The following is a 16,039-nucleotide window of genomic DNA, read 5'->3' on the forward strand; positions in this document are numbered from 1 at the left end:
GTTGTTTGGCGGGTCCGGGCTGGGGATTCGAACCCGCCACCTTAGGTGTACGTGGCTGGCGCCTTAGCCGGTTGAGCTATAGGCGCCGAGCCTAAAAAAACTATCTTCCATGAAACTGGTCCCTACGCCAAAAAGTCTGGTGACTGATGCCCTAGGCCATGCCCCCTTCCTCTGAATTATATATAGCACGGCATATATACATATATATGATAAAATATGGTAGGGGTATGGGTATTTTTTACATATTTATATTTTAACATACCTTCCTATATCCATAAGTTGATTATAAGCCTTTCAGAGGTAGCCATATGCCAATAGTACATGTCCCAGTTTAGTCTGACTTTGACTCTTTTTCTAAGCAGACAGATGCGTCCTGTATCACTCCAGTACACATGGTCAACCGCAGTGAATGCCGGCAGACATAGTAATAAGCCCTAAGCCTACAAATGAAAAACACGGTGGCGGTTCTAGTGGAAAAGGCTACACACGATCCTGGGACCTCGGAAATCCTCATCCAATTGTAGCGTCTTCCCGACAGCCTAGCTCCAACCCCACGGGTCATCTGCAGAGGCCTTTTTGGGTCTTTAGACGTCGTTAAAATACAAGGGGAAAGGTAACGGCCTGGGTCCACAACCCACAGGGCAGCGGGTCGGAGGGACGCAACCTGAGCCCACAGCCCGACTCTCCGACTCCCCCGCTCGGCTCCGCCCCGGCGGCGGGCGGCGCGGCCGGGGGCGGGGTTTCCGCTTCCGGTGGCGGATTGTTGACGCCTGCGGCTGCTGCGGTGGCTACGGGGCCGTTGGGGAGGGGCCCCTGGGGGAGGGAGACGGCGCAGTGACAAGTACCGCCGAGGGTGCTGCTGAGGCTACGATGGCAGAGGGGCCCGAGGAAGCCCGCGGCCGCCCTCCCGGGCAGGACGATGGCGGAGGGGACCACGAGCCGCTTCCTTCCCTCAGAGGCCCTCCTGCCGCCGCTGCCCCGTGCCCCCGGGCCGGGCCCCAGGTTGAACTCCAGGCCCCGGGCCGGCCCCCGACCCCCAGCCTTGCCACCTCCACCGAGGACTCGGAGCCGGCGCGTGAGCTCCGGAAGCGCGGGGAGGCGGCCTCCGGCTCTGATGCGGGGCTGCAGGAGCCGGCGAGCTGCGAGGAGCCCGGGACCGCGGCGCCGCGGGAGAGGCCACCGCGCCTGAGCGCTCGCGAGTACTCGCGGCAGGTGCACGAGTGGCTGTGGCAGTCGTACTGCGGCTACCTCACTTGGCACAGCGGCCTGGCCACCTTCCCCGCCTACTGCAGCCCCCACCCGCCCCCACCGACCTACCCCCCGGCCGGCGCTGCGGTCCCCCAGGTCGCTGTGCCGCCGCCCCCCCAGCTGGCCTATTACAACCCCTTCTACTTCCTGAGCGCCGGGGCCGCGGGACCTGACCCCGGGGCTGCTGCGGGCATCGCCGCTCCTGCTGCAGTCTCAGGCCTGGGTCCCCGAGCCCCTCACGTTCAGGGATCAGTCCGGGCCGCTCCGGTAACAAGAGTAGGATCTGCAGTCCCTTCGCGAACCCCGAGCGACACCGGGCGGCAAGCAGGTGAGGAGCGCGAAGAAGAGGTCGGGCGGTCGACAGAGCAGAAGGGTCTTCGGGGAACTGCTTGTCGGATGGAGCGGGCACGGTTTTTAGATCTTTAAGATTAGTCATTCTCCGCGTGCATCAACTATCGTTGGTCCAGTCCTTAAATTCCCAAAACGTACAAGGCAATGCAGACTGGCACTCCGAATTGTTTCCCTTACTCTTGAGACCAGTTATTTCCATATGTAAAGAAATCTTTGCTCTTCTAGCCATCCTCTTGCACTCCACCCTCCGGAGAGCGAGACCCAAAAAGCTAAACTCCCAAGTGGCAAAAATACTTTTGGAGGGGCTTAACTGGTAATGGTAGGAATAATCCAGACTTTGTGTGCTTAGGGGCAGTGGAAATGAATGGAGATCAAAGGAGACTTGCTTGAATACCAAAGGAGTCATGAAGTTTTGATTGGGCCCTGTCTTACTGATTGTGTATACTGTTTATTTCTTCATGGAAGTGAGAATATATTTAGGTACTCGCTGGGGCCTACTATTTAGACTTTTTATTAATTTGACTTTTTGTTTAATCAGGCACAGGTATGTAAGATGAAAACTAACTGATGCTGAATATAATTCCAGTCAGGATTGATAATCATTGAGTTTATTTTGTAGAAAGCAAAGCAAACTAAAAGAATGAGGGAGAGAAGATACAGGGACTTTATACTAGTTGTCTGTACTTAACCTTGATTTTTACTAAAAAATGTTTAATTTTATGTCACCTGGGTTCTTTCCATTAGAGTTTCTAGTGACATGTATCGGGTACCCCAATCAAATGTATCTGTGAAATGTTTGTGTTTTTCTGTTTTGTTTTGTTTTGTTTTTGAGACAGTCTCACTATGTTGCCCTTGGTAGAGTACTGTGGTGTCATAGCTCACAGCAACCTCAAACTCTTGGGGTTAAGTGATTCTCTTGCCTCGGCCTCCCAAATAGCTGGGACTACAGGCACCCACCACAAGGTGCAGCTATTTTTTTTTTTTTCTTGCACTTGTCATTATTGTTTAGCAGGCCCAGGCCAGGTTCGAACCTGCCTGTCTTGGTGTATGAAATCAGTTGTTAATAACAGTGTTCTTGGTGGAATTAATATCAATAATTGCTATAAGATTATATATTTTTTTTTCTTTTTGAGACAGTCTCACTCTGTCACCCTGGGTAGATTGTCATGGCATCAGCCTAGCTCACTGCAACCTCAAACTCCTGAGCTCAAGTGATCCTCCTGCCTCAGCCTCCGGAGCAGTTGGGACTACAGGCAGCAACTACCACACCTGGCTAATTTTTCTATTTTTAGTAGAGATGGGGTCTCACTCTTGCTCAGGCAGATCTGAAATGACTCCTGAGCTCAAGGGAATCCTCCTGCCTTGGCCTCCCAGAGTGCTAGGATTACAGGCATGAGCCACTGCACCCGGGCAGATTATAAATTATTATCGAGTTGTAGCTTAGCCTTCTTTCCCCATTCATTACCTTTCTTGTGTTATAAGGTCTGTGTGAAAGGATTAGTTTTACTAACCCTTTTTTTTTCTTTTTCTTAACAGGCAGAGAGTATGTGATTCCATCCTTGGCTCACAGATTTATGGCAGAGATGGTGGATTTCTTTATTCTCTTCTTTATAAAAGCAACCATTGTCTTAAGTATTATGCACCTCAGTGGAATAAAGTAAGCTAAAGACAGTTACAGAAAAGTTTTAATTTCTACTATTTAGAGATCTTGTTTTGTTAAATTCTGATCATGCCTACAAGTGATTCTGTAGATAATCATTGTGCCACTGGCATGTTATCTTTATAAGAGCTTTGTCAAATTTATTGTTTTGTTGGTTTTAAGAACTAACCACAAAGGAGGAAAAGACTGAATAAGTTCTGTAAGATGTGTGGTAATCTCATGTATCAAAAGTAGATAAAAGGAACCTCCAAATTTGATTTGATTTTATTCAACTATCCTCTTAGAACTGAAATGAATTTTACTTTTACTATCTTGTTCCTTCTTGCTATCTTGTGGAGTACTTAAAGGTACAAAGAATTTTTGATAGGTAAATTATTAGTAATCAACTTAGATGGCATTTCCAAATGGGATTTCTTATATTATCAGGCAAGTCCCAAGTGAACTTCAAAGTAAGGCATTTATAGTCCTCCTTTCAGATTAATAATCCTAGTAACAGTTATTACTTCCTAAGTACTTCAGGTTTATTTTTTTTAGAGACAGAGTCTCACTCTGTCACCCAGGCTAGAATGTCATGTCCTAAGCCTAGCTCACAGGAACCTCCACCTTCTGGCCTCAGGCAATCCTCTTGCCTCAGCCTCCCAGGTAGCTGTGACTACTATAGGTGTACACCACCATGCCAGGCTAACTTTTCTGTTTTTAGTATAGATGAGGTCTCGCCTTGCTCAATCTGCTCTCAAATTCCTCACCTCAAGTGATCATCTTGCTTCAGCCTCCCAGAGTGCTAGGATTATAGGAATGAGCCACACTGCCCAGCCCCTAAGCACTTTCTGTGTGTTATGCATTGAACTCAGATCTTTATATAGACTCTTATTTATTCTTTAATACTACTGTGAGGTAGAGGTTAATACTTCTATTTTATAGAGTTTGAAATTTGGATTTATGAGAAATTAAGCCCTAAACTAAAAAAGTTACAAAGGTATTTAGTGACAGTCAAGATGTAAACCCAAGTAGTCGAGTTTCAGGGCGCTTGCCAGGAACCTGAGTGTTAGTGTGATTCCTTCCTGCTCCTCCCACTCACCCTCTCTTTCATCATTGCTTCTCCCTAGTTTAGTTACTGTCATGTTTTGCTTGTATTATAGTGGTAACTTGGACTCTTTTCTCCTGTTTTGTCTCAGGCTAGTCTCTGATAAAAAGCCAGAGTGGGGCAACAACTGTGGCTCAAAGGAGTAGGGCGTTGGCCCCATATACCAGAGGTGGCGGGTTCAAACCCAGCCCTGGCAAAAACTGCAAAAAAAAAAAGCCAGAGTGATCCATAAATTCTTATTCTGCCCCTGTACTGCCTTAAAAACCCTTCAATGGTTTCTCATTGCCAGTAGGATAAAGTCTTATTTTCTTCGTCTGATTTAAAAGATGCCCTTCTTTTTTTTTGAGACAGAGTCTCACTTTGTCTTCCCTGATAGACTGCTGTGGTGTCACAGCTCAGCAACCTCAGACTCTTGAGCTCAAACTATTCTCTTACCTCAGCCTCCCAAGTAGCTGGGACTACAGGTACGTGCCACAGTGCCCCGCTACTTTTAGAGATGGAGTCTCACTCTAGCTCGGGCTGGTCTGAAACTTGTGAGCTCAGGCAATTCCCCCCACCCCGCCTTGGCATCCATCAGTGCTGGGATTACAGCATGTGCTACCATGACCAGTCCCTTATTTCTTATAACCTCTCACACTTAATATTGGTCATTAATGTGAAGTATCTGATTTCACATCAAAAGTTTATTATATCTCAAACAAGAAGTAGTACAGTTTTTTCTTTTTCTTTTCTTTTTTTTTTGAGACAGAGTCTCACAATGTTACTCTTGGTAGAGTGCTGTAGCATCACAGCTCACAGCAACCTCAAACTCTTTGACTCAAGTGATTCTCTTGTCTCAGCCTCCCAAATAGCTGGAACTACAGGTGCCTGCCACAATGCCCAGCTATTTTTTTTGTTTCACTTGTCGTTGTTGTTTAGCAGGCCTGAGCTGGATTTGAACCTGCCTGCCTCAGTGTATGTGGCCAGCAGCCTAACCACTGAGCTATGGGCACTGAGCCAAGAAGTAGTGCAATTAATCAAACTATGTACCTAAACTTTGGACACAGTTTTGCCATCTTAATGATAGCTTGTATATGCCAGCATTGAAGAAGCCTGGAGAGCCGATAGCAATGAAATCACAAAGGGCCTTTTTCACAGTTTGTTGAGAATTAAGTATGTTTCTTTGCAAGAGGATTCGCCTGTTGCAGTAGACATCTGCTGTTATTGATTGACCAGGTTTTACATTGGTCAATGTAAGTTGGATAATATAAATGTTGGACCACCAGACACTATTAGCTTTTTTTGTTTAGACTGTGTTTTAGCACTTTGTCTTTATCCAGCCATTGTGCTGAATGCTTGGGACTGCCAAAAAGAATCCATTTTTCATTTCATAAAATTTCACCTTTGTCATGACAGCAGAGAAAGGCAAGCTTTGAGACGATATCTCTTCTCACTCTCATTTATTTCATGTGGCTTTCAGCGTCTTTACCTTGGTCATTTGTTTCAAATGGTTCAGTGTTGGAATAGTAATGTCAGACCTTGCTGCTAGGTTGAGATGGATTTGCTTCCACTACAGCTTTTAGTTCATCATTATCCACCTTGGTCTTAGGTCGCTACTGTGGTTCATTTTCAAGATTAAAATCACCACAAGGGAATTTCTCCACTCATCAGTTTATTATGCGTTCATCAGCCACATCCTTCCCAAACACTTTGCTGATACTTCGCACTGCCGTACTGCATTGGTTCCAGGATAGAATTCATATTTAAAAATCACATGCATTTTTGACTTGTCCATGATTTTACAAAAATTGCTCTAAAATTTTTTGAAAGATAATCACAAGCCAAAACATGCATTTGAAAGAATGAATATGTACCTTCATAATAAAAAAAAGTGTCAAATGAAATGTCAGAGATATTACCTGTCAAACTTAATACTTAAGGAAATCAGACATTTTATAATATTTGAGCCATTCCAAACTGCTTCTGTCACATATTCTTGGTTCAAGACTTTCTCTCCTGCTCTTCCCTTCTCTGGAACCTTCTTTTCCCTTCTTAGTCTGGCTAGCTTTTCTTCATCCTTCAGATCCTAGCTTAAATGTCCTCTGTGAGAAGCTTTTAGGTAAAGCACAAGGTAAAGTGTATCTGGTATGTGTAAATGTTTCCATAGTATCCTGCGGTTCCCTATCATGGCTCTTACCCCCACTTTATGATTGCTACTTACTGTTCTATTTACTTGCCAGATTAAAATCTCAATGAAAGCAAAAACCATGTTGAATTCATCCATCATTATGTCCCTAGGACTAGTACAGTGCCTGCTTGTGATAATGCTGCTGCTTTGTTGAATATGCTAATGAATGTTTTGTGAAACTAGATGGTTAGGAACCTAAAGATCACCTTATAATTTTGATTATAATTTGTGACTTAAAATAATGAAAAAAAAAAGTGCAACTGTTCTGGTAATTGACTTTTCTAACCACAAACTATCATTTCATGTAGGGATATATCTAAGTTTGCTATGCATTATATAATAGAAGAAATAGATGAAGACACATCAATGGAAGACTTGCAGAAAATGATGGTTGTGGCTCTTATCTACAGATTACTAGTTTGCTTCTATGAGGTAAGCTACTGACTTCAGCAAATATTAATATTTAACAATCTAATTTTAGATTATCAGCCCAAAATAAAAATGTAATGGAAATTTATAATTATTTGTGTATTTTTCTTTCTTTCTTTTCTTTTTTTTTTTTAGAGACAGAGTCTCACTTTATTGCCCTAGATAGAACGCTGTGGCATCACAGCTCACAGCAACCTCCAGCTCTTAGGCTTAGACAATTCTCTTGCCTTAGCATCCCGAGTAGCTGAGACTACAGGCACCCTCCACAATGCCCAGCTATTTTTTTGTTGCAGTTTGGCTGGGGCCGGGTTTGAACCCACTCCCCTTGGTATATGGAGCCTGTACCCACTCACTGAGCCACAGACGCCACCCTATTCGCATAGTTTTCAAATGTCTTTTTCTACTTTTCTTTTTTCCTCCAAGTTTTCCTTAATATATTAAGTAAAAAAATAAATTTTGGAAGGGAGACATTTTATAATTTCTTTGTGATATTTTTCAGTCTTAGAAATTCAAATACAGTTCCACTCATAAATTTGTGGTTCAGAAATACACTGAATAAATTGGTTATGGAACTTGAAACATGTTAACTAAAAAGTAGAATAGGCCATTGAGAAATGTTACAGTAGACACCTTGTGGTATAAACATGTTAGCAACCTATAGAAACACATTAAATAGTTAATATTAGAGTATTCTACACAATTCCATCTTTTAACTTGAAAATGTTAAAACTTGAAATAATATGGTAGGAAAACTTATCTTTAAAATTGGTGTAGTTGATGGTTCAGCAGTGGTTATGGCGCCAGCCACATACACCAAGGCTGGCGGTTCGAGTTCAGCCCAGGACGGCTAAACAACAACTGCAACAACAACAACAAAAAATAGCTAGGCTTTGTGGCAGGTCCCTATAGTCCCTGAGACTTGTGAGGCTGAGGCAAGAGAATCACTTAAGCCCAGGAGTTGGAGATTGCTGTGAGCTGTGACACCACAGCACTCTACCAACAGTGATGGAGTGAGATTCTGTCTCAAATAAAATAAAATTGGTGTAGTTGAGCTAGTAAATTATTTTAAATTATCCTTTTCTTAGATAATTTGCATTTGGGGAGCAGGTGGAGCTACCCCAGGGAAGTTCCTGCTAGGGCTTCGAGTTGTGACATGTGATACTTCAGTGCTTATTGCACCAAGTCGAGTTTTAGTGATTCCTTCCTCAAATGTCAGCATTACAACGTAAGTCCTTTTATTAGCTTAATCTATATAGTTAAGAAAATTTTATATTTTAAGGATAGTAATCAGTGTTTAATTCATTTAAAAATTTCTTTGTCATGTTATGCAATTATACATACAGTCTTTCGTTTATTAAATTTCAAATGGAGAGTTCTGAGTATTTCAGTTGTTCTTCAGTTTATATTTCAAGATGTTCATTTTGTGAAATGTAAGTCAGAATAATGAGAGGATGATTTGGGTACTAATGGTATATCAGTGTTCCATGCCCAGCTTTCTTATCCTCTAGATCTGTGGACATCAGTCATTTACTGAATCTGCCTTCAGCCTCCATTTGGTAATACCTGCCATTATCCATCTTGAGTAGATACTAAGAATTTGACAGCTGTACATTCATGCATCCTGCTTCTGCTCTTAAGCAATAGAGCTGGTTTTACTTCAGTGCTCATGGCCAGGTTTTAGTGTCCAGCTCTAGGGGGAGGGCTGAACACTATAGTGATAATGAAAGTTGTGGAGGTGATTAGGTTGGCAGTCAGTTGAGCCAAACAAGATGTTGGCTAGAATTGTTGCCAGAATAATTCAGAGCTGGATTGTTATATCAAAAAAAAGAACAAATGACTCTAGACGCAGCCTTGGTTTTGCTAAAAATGTGGTTATAATCCTAGTTACTTCTTTTTAGTGGTTCCTGTATTGAGCACTCCTCATTACCAGCCCTGTTAATAACACTGAGTATGTATTAAGTTAATCTTAACAACCTTATGAGATAGATACATTACCCCTTTGTGCACATATGAAATACAACTGGTAATTAGAAGATTGGATTTGAATTCATCTGGCTTGACCTTGAGCTCACAAACTTTAGTCACTGCACTTTTCTGTGGCCTTTCCATATACTGAAAGGCAGAAATCTAACATCAGAACAATAATGTTCCATTCTGAGTGACTGTTGAAAGCTTTTTAAAACTTTCCTTATCACTGGATCACACCAAGAGAACTGATAAAAGAACAGAGAGAAATTTAAAATGCTATTGCTTCATATAAGGTAGAAAATAGAACTGCAGTTAGCATACTTAGCTTAGAAGACCCTAGGAATATGCCAAAATAATAAGTTACTATGGAAAAGGTGAGCAAAGTTTTTCTTTTCTTCTGGCAAATGCTAGAAAACAGTGTAAAACCTTAGTTTATACTCTAAGACATGTTTATTATTGCTTTTCATGTTAAAGTTCTGAGGTCTTTAATGTTGATGATATTTTTAGAAATAGTCCAGTGATTTGATCATGATACAGTGTTAGTTAAAAGTAACTGAAATATCAGAGGTAAAAATTCTCTCAATTATATATTCTCTTTGAATATGTATTTTAAATATATACTTTGAACTTGATGGGATACCATTAATCTATATATAGTTAATGTGCAACTTACCCAATATTTTTGCTTTAATTTTTTAGGTCCACTATACGAGCTTTGATCAAGAATTTTTCTATTGCTTCTTTTTTTCCTGCTTTCATCACACTACTGTTCTTTCAGCATAATCGAACAGCTTATGACATTGTAGCAGGAACCATTGTGGTAAAAAGAAATGGGGTCAGATGATGCTCAAAAAGCCCTGAATTCCACATTCTATGGAATAATGACAAGACTAAATTATGTATCAAGGCCATCAGTATCCCTGGGTTGCATTAATTGATGATTTAGAAATTAAAGCAATCACTATAGTGTGATGCAGGTGACTATTCTGAAAGTATTGATTTTACTTGAATGCCAAAGAACTTTTCCAGAAGAAAAACCTGTTAAATTCAAGTGTTAAAATTTTTAGATCAAAAAGAAGGCATGTGGTTTTATAATCAACAATGGACAACATATACTTTCTTAAGATCTAAGGCATTAGAATTTGTTGAAGGCATTTTCAGCTTTGAAATCTCCAAATGAAACTTTAAAATTTTATTTTGGTTTATCCCAAAATAATGGAAAATATCCAGTTGTGTTTTGTAAACACCCATAGGATTCATCTTTTAGTTTACACTAAATCTAAGTGGGGAATCATCTTTATTTTTGGAGGGGAGAGAAGGGGACACAAATTGGATAACTGAATTATCTCCCATCCCAGGAGGGAGAGAAAGCTGCAAGAGAAAGGGACAAGTGAGGCAGGCCTAGCAGTCCCCTTACCTTAAGTTTTCCAATATGTACTGCAGCTCACTGCAGTCATGATGTCACTTTACAACTATTCGTAATGCTTAAGTATGTATTCAGGGGCAGGTTTGTCATGATGATGAAAAAGTATTAAGTCATATTACTATATTATCATTGACTCTTTTAAAGAAAAAGTAAGTTAGTGATTGCTTTTAAGGGAGGGAAAAGGTAAATTTTCATTGTAAATTTAACTTACAATTCATGTGCAAGTGTTTTCAGTGCCCTAAATCAAAGTATGTGGAAAAATTTTACTTCCATCACACTGTTGCATATTTACTGTAAAACAGTACTCCCAGTATGTGTGCAGCATGAAGAAAGTATTAGTGCTTTTCAGTGTTCTTAATGTAACTTCTATTTATATACAGCATATTCACATACTACTTTTCTTTTATATAGTTCCTTAACTGTTGTAACATCAAGGAGTTAATAAAAAATCTTAATATTTAATGATTAAATACTAGTAGCTTGTGAAATATTATAAATTTTCCCATTATGGACTGTTTTCTTGAAAGAATATCATTTCCAGACATATTATTCTAGGTTCTTTAAGCTCATTTGGGGCCTAACAGGGATGAAGTTTGGGGATAATGTTAAAGTTAGTATTTTATGTATTGCCATCTCTGTTCTTCTGTTGAAACAAAATATTCTGTTGCATGTTCTGGGTTTTATGTGTGGAGCTTATGTTAGATGTCATAAACGTGTTGAAGTATACCTACACTATTTATATTTAAGTTTTATTGGGTCTTAGGCATTTTCTACAGATCCAGTATTATTTTCAAAACAAACACTAAACTCTATTGCATAGTTCAAAATTAGATTAATAAGGGATCAGTCTAGGCATTGTTCTTTGTCTTAAAATTTAATGGCAAATGCAAGATGTATCAATTGATGTTAACGCTGTTATCAATTTTTAAAATGGATTTCTTTGACATTTAAAACAATGAAAATAGATTATCACATTTAATGTATATAGAACCTTTAACAATGTTCTTAATAATTTATTATAAAATTGCATAAACCATGTTTTTCAAAATAATTTTATATTAAATCCAACTTCATAAAAGCCCTATTAGTTTAGTATGTCAGTGTACTAACGGATCATTCGCTTGTTCTTTCTGGGAAGATCTAATGTTATGGCCCTTCACAGTTTAAAAAAAAAACTTACATGAAGTTAGCACCTCAGTGGTGTATATACGCTACTTTTGCCGCTGGTTGGGGAATTCAAGTTGAAATGTCCTTTAGTCATGTAGTTCTAAGAGTATATCTTTGATTTCTAATTTCTGGTCAGATAATTGAATGATTTGCCATCTAAGTTATTTTCATGTATGCAGTAAAACAAAAGCAAACAAGTGATCCAGTTTAATTTGTTATACTTAAAATATTGCACATGTGCTATATATGAATAATTCAGAGTAACAGCTCCATAGGTTCATTTGGATGCAAGGATGGATTCAAGTTACAAAGTATTACTGTCTTCCTTTACAGCAAAACTCAAGTCTTTCTATTCATGAAGTTAGCACTTTGAGAAAGAGATTTTGATTCCCAGAGTTGGGGAAAAAAAAGATGAACAACAGAGAAGAGGGAACCAGGTTGTAGCATCACATTTTTCTCTTGGGTTGTCAGGTTGAGTCTCCTTTTCAGAACACTTTTCTATTTAGTATATTTCACTAAATAGAATATTCACAATCAGTATAAAAATACTGATTTTCTGTGTCAAAGTACACTTTTAGTGAAGCTCAAGCCTAAAAATGCAAAGCGAAATTCTCATAGTGCAAACATTATTAATGACTTTAAGTAACAAAGAAACAAAAATTAGGATTCAAGGTGAGTGAGAATACTATTTCATTGAGTATGCCCTTAGTTCAACCACAGAACTGGCAGTTGATTCAGGCATCCAGGAAATCTCATAATCCATCACTAAAGTAATTCTGAGAGGCTAGCACACCTTGAGAAAAGTCTGGCATTATGACTGATGTTCATGGTGGAGCCAGCAGCCAGACCCTATGTAGGTAAATGTGAGTAGATGGCAGGCCCTGCTTTTTTAAACTCTTTGATTATAAAATAAAACCAACACTTTGGGATAGTAAGCTTTCGCTTGTCAGTGTTGTAAAAGTATTGCTCTACTAATACTTCCCTACCACTGTTTCAGTAGTTACTTGTTTGCATCTAAACATTTACCTCCTGATTTCACATGAGTATTTAGGATTGAAAAAAAAAATGCATTAGAGTTGAAGGCTTTTTCCAGATTACCTAATGAGTGTTCATTGTTTGAAGCAATAGTAAAAAGGTTTGTCCAATGACTTGTATGTCTTATTTTATGAATATTTCTAGCAAAGGGAAGGTAGAAAGGAGTTGAAAATTATACTACTTGTGAATAAAGGACTTTTTGAGGTGGATAAGGCTATTAATGTTTTCATTCTCCACTTGTCCCCATTTAAACAGGCTGTTTCTTTGAAGAATATGCTTACATAATAGTATTCCCAAAATGTGATGAGCACCATTTCAGTTACTTGCATTCTCTCCACCCCCAGTACCAAAGGCCAAAGTCTTTGTAACATGCTTGCCTGGGTAAAAGTTCATTTCAAACTGTGTGTGTATGTATTTCCTTGAAGTTCATTACAGTATAGTTTCACCTGCAAACAGTACCTGATGGATGGTGCACGTATAAATAAAACTTGGCATTCTATTTTTAATAATTTGTATGCCATCCATTTGTATTCTTTGTTTCAATAAATAGTCACCTATGCATCTGTGTTTTATCTTTTTCTTTGAGAAGGCTTACTCTGGGAATCTCCAGCTTAGAGACACTTTGCTTCCCAATATAGCTTTTCCAGCAGCTGCAGCAGTAACAGAAGTGCGTTCAGAAGGTCTATGAAAAAAATCCACTTTTGGAAGTGTATTTGTAAAGTGTTCTCAAAAGTTACCTGCTCATGAACTAAGGTTAATGTTAAACTAAGACAGTCCTTTAAGAGTTAGTTATTAACCATCACAACCACCACAAGAGATGTTAAGTCTCACTAGTAAATGACCCAGCTGGGCAACTTAAAAGCCTGACTTTATACTCTGAGAGACCCTGGCGGGTGGATTGCTTGAGCTCAGGGTAAGAAAAGCCTGAGCAGAGCAAGACCCCTGTCTCTATTCAGTATAGGAAAACAGACAGGAGGATCACTTGAGCCCAAGAGTTCAAGGTTGCTATGAGCAATGATGATAGAGTGAGACTGTCTCAAAAAAAAAAAAAAAAAAGCCATTCCAATTCTAACCTTCAAGGCCTAGATACAAAACAATAGGTTCCTCAAAGGCAAAGATAATAAGGATAAATTTGAGTGTAACTAAAATACAGCCAGCTTCTATAGACAGTATGCTGTTAGCCTTGTCTCAAACTACATTTTGGAACTGCAGTAGACTTTTGCAAGAAATATAAAGAGTTGTCCTATCTTGCAGGAAAATGATGGCTCTGATTGACATGGTCTTAAGGCAGCTGTGGGTAGCTAGACCCAGCACTCCTATGTTTTCAGTTTTACTGTATCAAATTTATTGGTTTCGATTAAACGCACAGGGTAAGCTTTATAAAATTTCCACTGAGATTCAAACTTCAAACAGGCACGGAAAGATACACTAATAATATTAAAACAAATGCAAATTTCCTAGGCTAAACCAGACTGGACTGGTTTATTCAGTTTCAAAGAATTAAATGCTAATTACATGAACAAGCAATTTGAAAATTTGCAACGTTTTCATCAGATTAAGGACATTTTTCAATTGTCAGAACTGTATCTTGCTTTAATGCCTGGAACTGTAATTACTCAAAACCACTTAGCACTTTGCTGAAAGTGACATCCCTGGGCCTCAGTGCCCCAGAAGCCTTCTTGATGCTCATTTAATTGTACAGACTTTTGGACCCTCTCCAGACCCAGGGTGTGAAGCTCTGGCAATGAGGTCCTAGACTAGTGGTTCTCAACCTTCCTAATGCCACGACCCTTTAATATAGTTCATGTTGTGGTGACCCCCAACCAGAAAGTTATTTTTGCTGCAAAACAAAAATAATTTTATGGTTGGGGGTCACCACAACATGAGGAAATATAAAAACGTGCCTGGTTAAACTTTTTGCATTTGACCTTCCTTTTTTTTTTGAGACAGTGTCTCAAGCTGTCCCCCTGGATAGAGTACTATGACATCACAGCTCACAGCAACCTCCAACTCTCAGGCTCAAGCAAGTCTCCTGCCTCAGCCTTCCAAGTAGCTGGGACCACAGGTGCCAGCCACAATGCTTGGCCATTTTTTGGTTGCAGCCGTCGTCGTTTTGGTGGGCCGGGGCTGGATTCGAACCCGCCACCTTAGGAGTGAAGACTTAGCCACTTGAGCCACAGGCGCTGAGCCTGACTTTCCTTTCTTAAAGAGTTTTTTCCATTTAAAAAAAAAAAAATTCCTTAGTGGCTTAGCATGAGAAGTGGGTTATTTTCTTTTCCCTTTCTTGCACAAACAGCCCTGAGGTTTCAATTGTATGTGCCGCATAAAACCCAAAGGAGCTGTTATAGGGAGTGAACAAGCAGTAGGTCTATAGCCTAAACCCATGCAATAAGGACATACCCTCTGCTGGGCCTGAGGAGGGACAGGTTTAAGGTTGGTATCCCAAGAAAGTAGATGGAAAAAAACCCCAAATTCTGAATATGGTCTTAGAGACTTCCTAGTTCAGAGGACCAAAAGACTCCATTTTTAACAAAAGCAAGCTTAAGTATGGTTTTTAGCTAACTTGTTTTTTAAAAAGAATACTAAATAAAAGTAAACATTTCACCTGTAATCCCAGCACTCTGAGAGGCCAAAATGGGTGGATTGCTTGAGCTCATGAGTTTGAGACCAGCCTAAGCAAAAGCAAGACCCCTGCCTCTACTAAAATAAATAGAAAAACTGAGGTAAGAGGATCACTTGAGCCCAAGTTGGAGGTTGCTGTGAGCTATGATGACATGGCACCCCACCCAGGGCAACAGCTTAAGACTTTATCTAAAATAAAAAAAAATAAAACATTTCTAACATTTTTTGAGAAAAATAGAAAGTATGTTCCCAACTAGATGGGCCTAGGGAATGGCTAAGAACTAACCCAAAGAGTAGATGTTAACTTTTGAGCAGTTAAGACACAGACTTCCACTTACCTCTTCCAGCTTCACCACCATCTGCCCCCAAACAGCTAAGTGTCAAATGTGTATTGTTAATAAAATAACTGTTAGAAAAATACCTTTGAGGCTGGGCACAGTGGCTCATGCCTGTAATCCTAGCACTCTGGGAGGCCGCAGTAGGTGGATTGCCTGAACCCATGGTTTTGAGACCAGCCTGAACCAGAGTGAGACCCTGTCTCTTAAAATAGCTGGGCGTTGTGGTGGGCACCTGTAGTCCCAGCTACTTGGGAGGCTGAGGCAACAGAATCACTTGAGACCAAGAGTTTGAGGTTGCTGTAAGCTGTGATACCAAAGCACTCTACCAAGGGTGACATAGTGAGACTGTGTCAAAAAAAAAAAAAAACAACAAACTTTGTATTGGAAGCACAAAAAAGCTCAACACTTTAAAGTTCTAAATTTAAATGTCAACCAGGCCTCGGTGCCTGTGGCTCAAGTGACTAAGGTGCCAGCCACATACACCTAAGGTGGTGGGTTCAAATCCAGCCAGGGCCTACCAAACAATGATGGCTGCAACCAAAAA

General features: G+C 40.1%; 1 protein-coding gene across 2 annotated transcripts; it reads left to right on the forward strand.

Moving 5' to 3' along the window:
- Positions 1-753: 753 nt before the first annotated feature.
- Positions 754-13,096, forward strand: FAM8A1 (family with sequence similarity 8 member A1). 2 transcript variants are annotated; one of them, XM_003788323.3, is made up of 5 exons: positions 754-1,576; positions 3,136-3,256; positions 6,819-6,942; positions 8,025-8,164; positions 9,607-13,096. In XM_003788323.3, the coding sequence occupies exons 1-5, from the start codon at positions 871-873 to the stop codon at positions 9,749-9,751; spliced, it is 1,236 nt and encodes a 411-aa protein (XP_003788371.1). In that variant the 5' UTR covers positions 754-870; the 3' UTR covers positions 9,752-13,096. The 2 variants fall into 2 exon arrangements, with proteins under 2 accessions (XP_003788371.1, XP_023368062.1); XM_023512294.1 differs by lacking the exon at positions 8,025-8,164.
- The last annotated feature ends 2,943 nt before the right edge of the window (positions 13,097-16,039 follow it).

Source organism: Otolemur garnettii, unplaced genomic scaffold, assembly GCF_000181295.1.
Source record: "Otolemur garnettii isolate 467f Iridium unplaced genomic scaffold, OtoGar3 scaffold00026, whole genome shotgun sequence".
NCBI lineage: Eukaryota > Metazoa > Chordata > Mammalia > Primates > Galagidae > Otolemur > Otolemur garnettii.